Below are 7,982 nucleotides of genomic sequence, written 5' to 3'. Positions count from 1 at the left end.
AGTCAGAGAGCATTTCATGGACTCTGAGATTCGAGTCGACTCCCGCAATACACGAGTCGACTCCGAGACTGCGCGACCATCAACAGACAGAAGATCAAATTACTGCCTCTGAGATTCGAGTCGACTCCCAGACAGCTCGAGTCGACTCCACGATAGCTTCACGTCAAAAGGGAGAAGACCAACTTTCAGAAACTGAGAGCCGAGTCGACTCCGAGGAAGTTCGAGTCGACTCCAAGACTGGATGAGCCAAAAGACAGAGGATCGGGAGTTCGGGCTCTGAGATTCGAGTCGACTCCCAGGACAGTCGAGTCGACTCGAGTGGATCAAATTCAAAATTGGATCCACGGACTTCAGTGGATGAGCCGACTCCGAAATTGCCAAGTCAGCTCCAGAAGTTGGCGAGTCGACTCCAGGTTAAGACGAGTCGACTCCCAGTCAAGGCATGCACTTTAATTCAAATTTGGAACAGTGGCCGAGTCGTCTCCAGTAAAGCACGAGCCGACTCCTGCAACAGGCGAGTCGACTCCTGATCGCGCGAGTCGACTCCAATCCCAACGGTAATATTGTCAGGAAGTGCAGACTGTGTCCAACGGCTCTATTTTTGTCTCTAACGGCTATATTCTTGTTTCCACGCCATCTAAAGCTATAAAAACAAGAAGAGAGCTAGGAGAGAACTTATGGAAGTGGGAGAGATCATCTAGGAAAGAGATCTCAAAGAGATTGCAAAGGAAATCTCCCACAAGCACAAAAGGGCCATCCAAAACGAAATAGAGAGAAGAAGAGCATCCAAGTGAATCCGAAAGCTTCCTCTCCATCCGTGTGCTGCCTCGGGGATCCTCTACTTCATGCCAAATCAGAGGAGGATCAAGTAAAGAAGAAGCCGAGCTCCTCCATCTTCAAAACTCGTTTGAGGGCTTCTCTTTACTCTATTTGTTTATATTGTCATATCTGCTTGCTTAAGAAGCTTTGATTTGTTTTTATTCTTTGTTTTAATATCTTGTAACTTGATTCAATCAAGGGATTGAATCAAGGGGTTAAAGATTTGTTGGTGAGCCAAAGGGAAAACCAACGGTGTAAGGTTTGTCGGTGAGCCAAAGGGAAAACCAACGGGATTAAGGTTTGTTGGTGAGCCGAGGGTAAAACCAACGTGTAAGGGTTTGATTGTGAGCCCGGGAAAACAATCGGGGTTGGTTCTAGTCGGTGAGCCTGGAAAAACCGACCGAGTTCGTTGTGCGCTCGTAAAACAACAAGTTGGGTTGTGAGCTTGTAAAACAACCGACTGTAATCTGTAGGATTATAGTGAAATTCCCAAGAAGTCTTGGGGAGTGGATGTAGGTGCTGGGGTGCACCGAACCACTATATGTTTGCTGTGTTTGTAATGTTTTTTGTCATTATCTAACTCACACACTTACTCACTTAGATAAATTGCTTGCTTAACTATTATCCGCGAATTCTTTAGTTGCAAGCATACTCAATCAAGTCACATTCTATACATCAAACTGTCGCTAAGTTTAACTTTCACTGCGCATATATACAACTTAGCATAATTAATCAAAAAGTACTAGAAGTAGCTTAAAAGTCTTAAAAGACCCAATTCACCCCCCCTCTTGGGTTGTATCTACTGGGCAACAGATACCTACTGAGTACTGCTCATAATCTAATGGCTTCCCCTTTTCTCATGATTTTAAGCGTTCCAAAAGCGTAAGACGTCGGATTGTGGGCAGCCTCTCGTTAAAGCAAGGCTGGGTGGGTCCAACCTCATCACCTCTCCATTTTCTAAAACACAAAAAACCAAGAGACATATGTGTATAATGAGCTGGGTCCAACCTCAGTACCTCTCTATTTAATAAAACGCAAGAAACCAAGAGATATACGAGTATAATGAGCCCCTCCCTCCCCATCCTCCGATTCCTCCCCTTCCTATAAATCCTATATCACCAATCTAGTGCAAGCAAGAACTTAGAGACATGGACTGGCACTCATGGCTATCCAAATCCAGCCTCGAGCTATCTGTCGTCTATGAGTACGGGCTCGTGTTCTCCAATGTTTAGCTCGAGGAGGAGGACATAGCCCACTTGGATCACCAGTTCCTCACGAGCATGGGCATCTCCAAAGCCAAGCACGGGCTGAAAGGTCAACACCCAAAATATCCAATAGTCTTAGATGGCTTACTCTTGTCCAGAGATAGATCGCGTGCGGTTCGCGCGATTGGGCCTCGTCAACAGGCTATTTTCTTCTTTTGGCCCTTTTGCTTCTTTTGGCCCGCGTCTGCTTTTTTGATGCATCTGTTGCCTTTTTTTAGGTGGCCCACTAGCCTATATAAAGAGCTTTAGGAATCATTTTAATTTATTCTTATGCACTTCTCCTCATTATTTTTTTGAGTTTCTTTTGAGCTATCTGCAAGTGTGAACGTACTCTTCTCCCTTTTCTGAAGGTGCACTAATGGGAAAGACGTGATTCTGTACTAGGTCGTCGTATTTTTAGGAGATCTGTACCAGTGGACCCGTGTGGGGGGCATAAACTTTTCTGCGCATCAGCGTGCTTTGATCTACATGTCATCTTTTTTCATTTCTTCATTTTATTATTTTATTGTCAAGTAAATAATTTATTTTTTATTTTATTTACTGTTTATAAATATTAGAAATATTGAATTATTGATTTATCAATTATATTTGTACATCTAGGCTAATAAGAAGAACAGATTTTTTTTAACTAAAAGATGTACTTTTTTTAATGGATCTAAATATAAGACTTTGAACATTTAGAAGTTCTTGGATACTTTTGCTGTCGAATTTAGACATGAGATGGATCTACTGAACTCCTTGAGCACATGCATATTTTGAATACTCGGTATAGATTTGTTTAATCTACCATCCATCTCGTACTTGGATCAAAATAAACCATAATAAAAAAATTATTTATTCGACAAGAATATATATTTATTGACCGTAGCATGCACGTTGGGGTCCGAGTGGGAATTTCCGTGTAAAACCCCACGTGCATGGGACCATTAATTTCCTTGTCTCTCCCCATGACGTTCCCATCGCCGCCGGGCGAATTTCCACCCCGCGGACCAAACCCACCCGATAAAGAAGGCCGAAAATAGAACATCTCTATACCCCAATAACATCTCCCTCGCGTCCTCATTCTTACAGAAATCCAGTACTAAGAAAAGAACGCAACTTTGCCTTTCTCCCATCTGCTAAAATGATATTTAAAATAAAAAAGAAAATAACTACGTGTGATTTATTTCCTTAATTTTTTTTTCCCACAAATCCAAAAAAAGGGGCCTTTTCTGACTATACCAGCTGCATCAGCTAGCATAGCTGTCTCAACCCGTATTATACATCTAGTTCCTGCATAACTCCTTTAGTTATTCCACATGAACCTGATAAATAGATTCAGAGGCATGCAATAAGAGGAGAGATGAAGATGCCAAGAAGAGCAAGAAAACTTTCTTTTGAGACTCGACCTTAATATTATTATAATTATCTTTTTAGGTAACCATTAATAGTAATTGTAATCTTTGGAGAAAAGAAGAGAATTTTACAATTCTAATAAAAGATAGAACAGCAGGGGTTATAGCAAAAACCGAGATCAAATATGTGACTTGTTAGGGTACCGAGGAGAGTGAAATATCTACTCACAGGCCAAATAGGCTGCTTGAGTTGCTAGACTTAGTGTTGAAAATATTTTATCTAACAGCTGCTATATATTTATTTTATTAAAGTATTATAAATGAATAATTTACTAAAAAAAATCAGAAGATAGAAAAGAACTTACTAGAATTGAGGCGAGTGATATACACTACCCTAAGAACATGATTCGCCCCTGCAGTTTTGCGGTGATCTCGTTCTCAAAGTATAATAACCCGGTTTAACCCGATCCTCCTCTAATGAGCACAATCATTGGGAAGCTTGACCCAATCGACTCCTTCAGAGACTCAGAAAAGAAGAAAAGATAGCAAGCAGAAAGTTGAAGAGTGAAAACTCTCTATCTATCTCGAGAGACAGAGTACTAGTGAGAAGAAGAGAGATCGAATTGTTTTTGAATTAATCTCGGGGGAATCTATTTATATACTCTATCCGAAAAACCGAAGAGACGCGATGGCTCTAAAAATACGTAATATTTTGGAAATACTGTATCTTTTCGGAAATCAATATTCTTTTTTGAAGAGTCATAACTCTTCTCTTTAGTCTCACAAAAAGATATTTTAAAATATTTAAAATAATTAAAGGTTAGGGAAAAAAATATTTTTTTATTTAAAACTTCAATGTTACTCATACTTGGAACATATGGCACCAGAACCCGCAGTTTGTTTACTCTATCATTGGCCTCCTTTTCCATGCTACCTAGCACATAGTTCTATTTTAATGGAATACACGGTCCTTCACGGCTTGGAAACTATTTTCAATTAAAAAGCAAACTTTTTAGAAGTTTAACCAACTTGCCGCTGGAATTTATGAAAGCAAATAATTTCAATTGGACAACAAACTAATTTTCAATAATGATTTCATGAAAGAAGATCGGACTTTTTTTTCTAACAGAAAGATACACTTTTGCACTGGATCTAAATATAAGACTTTGAACATTTAGAAGTACTTAGATACTATTGCTGTTGAATTTAGATATGAGATGGCAATGTTACATATTTACTGAACTCCTTGAGCACATATTTTGAATACTCGGTGTAGATTTGTTTAATATACCATCCATCTCGCACTAGGATCAAAATCTATCATCCTGCCAAAAAGATATATGTGTATATATTGCAAAACTATAATAAAAAAAATTATTTATTGGACAAGAATATAAATTTATTGACCGTGGCATGCACGTTGGGGTCCGAGTGAGAATTTCCGTGTTAAACCCCACGTCTCGTCCCCGCGTTTCACGTGCATGGGACCATATCCCTGTCCCTCTCCATTACGTTCCCATCGCCGCCAGGCGAATTTCCACCCCGCGGACCAAACCCACCCGGCAGCCGGCAATTAAATATAAGAGCCAGATACCCCTCCACTTCAGACACGCTCAATGGACCACCATTTGGTCTAGCTGGTACTGAGATGGTGCTGAAGTGACATACTCACACGTGGAATAACCCACGGATCGGAGAGGGCACGCGGAAACTTGCGACCTGTATCAAATATTTTTTGATAGAAGGGAGGCCCAATCGAAGCTGCCACGCGGGTGGTTTTTCGCTCCCCCCTCTTATTTTTTTCAGAAAAAAAAAAATCCGAAAAATAGAGCACCTAGACCTCAAGAACATCTCCCTCGCGTCCTCATTCTTACAGAAATCCAGTGCTAAGAAAAGAACGCAACTCTGTCTTTGTCCCATCTCCTAAAATGATAATTAAATCAGAAAAGAAAAATAACTACGTGGGATCTTATGTCCTTAACTTTTTTCCCCACAAATCCAAAAAAGGGGCCTTTCCTGACCATACCAGCTGCATCAAATTATACCAAAAATAACTGCATATATAATTTCATTTTCCATTTTCTATGGATCAAAGGAATTAGGACCAAAAGAAACTCTCAGAAAAAAAAGAAAAACATGGGCAATGGAATATAATTCATTTATCGCCCGTCTTGTTATCGCTAGTGTTGTTGTTGTTGCTGCTTGTTTGGGCAGCCCCGCTGCCACTGCCGCCGCCGCCGCCGCCACCAATTATGGAGGTGATGGCAGCTGCGAGTGCAGCAGTGAAGTTGGGATCCGCCGTGATGGCTGCCGTTGCAGCGCTCACCGTATCAGCCAGAGACGACGGCTGCAAGGATTGTGGCTTTGGATGTGAAAATTGGTCGCCGTCGCTGGCGGCCGACATCTGAGACCCTGAGAATTTCGACTGGTTGAAGAGCGTCTGCCCGAAGACCTGTGGCAAAGAAGTATGTGGTGTCGAGCCGAGACCAGGAGCACCATTTGGAAATGGGACCTGGAATTGGGTTGATGGCCTCTGGAACTTAGCATCGGGAGGGTGTGTGAGGTCCAAGGTCACGGTGGGGAACGGAGCTGATGCTGATATCGTGGCCATGCTCGACGAGCATGGCAGCATAGTTCTTGCAAGGAAATTGGAGTTCATCAGCCCGTCGGTGCTTGACATGGATCCAGATAAGAGCATGTTTGCCGCCGCGGAAGTGGTTGATGCCATCGCCATGGCTGCCGGGGGGAGTGGGTGGTTGTGATTCCCTTCGTAGGTTGTTATCAAGACCGATCGATCCTCCGCGCACCTTTGGACCTATCAGGGTGGCAGCAACATATATAGCATGAATGAGTCCTCATGCACTTATTCTATTGTCTTAAGATTTTAATGGATCGGGACTAGATGACAATCATCGTTACTTGTTTGCGAACCGGACACCCGGCGGCCATGGTGCACCGGTAGTAGGCTCGGGGACAAGGGTTTCCCTTTGCCATCTTCTGTCCATACTTCCTCCATTGGCATCCATCAGTGATCTAAAAGAACGCAAATGGATACAAATTAATTTGTCTGAACCAAGTGATCGTAATTAAACTACTCATTACAAGGTTCTTCATATAGTTTTACCATGGGTGCTTCGGACCGTGCCCGGACTGACACACGAGCCTTCCTCATGCTGGCTTCTTGGGCTTGCTGGTCGGAAGTACTCTTTGGAGGGGATAATTTGGGTGCTTTGTTGGGGACCCAGCCTTCAGACCCTCGATCAGCAGGGCACTCCTCTCTAAACGTAGGTCTTATATCCCTGACATCAGATCTCTCGCGATCGATTCTGACTATCTCCTTGCCGTTGCTGGCCTTCTTTAGGCTGTCATCGATTGGCATCACTTCCATATTGTTAGGCGGTGATGCGGACCGATCCCGGCTTCCACCTTCTGTTGTAGAGTGGGAAGCCTCGTCGGCCAATAAGACTGGTCCAAGATCAAGGAACTGTCTTGGCGCAATGGCGTCTTCATGTTCGTTTCGCTTATCGCCCATTTGATCACCACTGACCTAATGAAAGATCTGCAGATTAACTTGTGCTCGAATCTTATGCTAACTGAGGCAATATGGGTGTATTATCTCATAAAGGCCTACCTCATGGCTTTGTGGGCTTCCATTTCTTCGGTTCCTCTCCTGCATCAGTGTGATGAAATGCATGTGGAGGGAGTTATAGTTGTTTGTCGCGTGGACTAGCATGCCTTTGAGCCTCTGGTTCTCTTGGTTCATGCGCCCTAGCTCGGCTCGCACTGCTGCCAACTAATTTTCCAAAAGAAAAGGAAAAAACATTGATCTTAAAGAAATCGCATGAATTAAAAGAAACAGCTGTTCTTAATTTTTTTTAAAAAGAGAACAGTTGTTCATATTAAAAATAAAAGATGTATGGAGAGAGATCCTAACCTCACCCTTGCTCTCTTTATCCTCCTCATTGGGTGACAGCCCGTCATCCACCGTTGATTGATCGCTTCTAGTGTTGGTCGTAAGAAGGTGCAAACCCATCTACGATATAATTAACGAAGAAAAAATTAGATGAATAATTGAATAAAAAAATCTGGTGTCAATTAGATAGGGAGAAAACTTTCAAAAAAAAAAAACAGCAATATTTCACTAACATTAATGGTGAGATCTTCTTCCTTGACGCAAAGTTTAGGCACACTAAGATCCGAGTCCGGTCGTGCTCGTTCCTTTCTGTCATCTGAGAAAAAATCCATCTCACCGACTACCCTCCTATTCTCCCCACCCTCCGGCTCCTCGTGGAAGCCGAGACTCATCGGAAAGTGATGTCCAGACCCCATCGAGCCATTCTTCTGCTTCAGACCTCCACCAAGGAACGAGTCCATCACACCACCAGTCTTGAACCCAGCCGAGTCACTTGAAGTCCCCAAGCTCAATCCACCGCCGCCTTTGTCCATCCTTAACACACAGAGAGAGAGAGAGAGAGAAGAAAGAGAAGAAGAGAGAGAGAGAGAGAGAAGAAGAAGGAGAAGAAGAAGAAGAGTAGGAGAGATAAAATGGAGGTGCGAGAGACTG

At 42.7% G+C, this 7,982-nt stretch overlaps 1 protein-coding gene across 1 annotated transcript; it reads right to left on the bottom strand.

Moving 5' to 3' along the window:
- Positions 1 to 5,477: 5,477 nt before the first annotated feature.
- On the bottom strand, positions 5,478 to 7,982 carry LOC103712724 (probable WRKY transcription factor 31). The gene is made up of 6 exons (XM_008799331.3): positions 7,565 to 7,982; positions 7,353 to 7,451; positions 7,050 to 7,211; positions 6,543 to 6,965; positions 6,338 to 6,451; positions 5,478 to 6,233 (listed from the first exon to the last, which is right to left on the bottom strand). The coding sequence occupies exons 1-6, from the start codon at positions 7,862 to 7,864 to the stop codon at positions 5,574 to 5,576; spliced, it is 1,758 nt and encodes a 585-aa protein (XP_008797553.1). The 5' UTR covers positions 7,865 to 7,982; the 3' UTR covers positions 5,478 to 5,573.

This window comes from Phoenix dactylifera, chromosome 4 (assembly GCF_009389715.1).
Source record: "Phoenix dactylifera cultivar Barhee BC4 chromosome 4, palm_55x_up_171113_PBpolish2nd_filt_p, whole genome shotgun sequence".
Taxonomy (NCBI): domain Eukaryota; kingdom Viridiplantae; phylum Streptophyta; class Magnoliopsida; order Arecales; family Arecaceae; genus Phoenix; species Phoenix dactylifera.
Note: the sequence above shows the minus strand (reverse complement) of the source record. Positions and strands in the feature narration are given on the sequence as shown.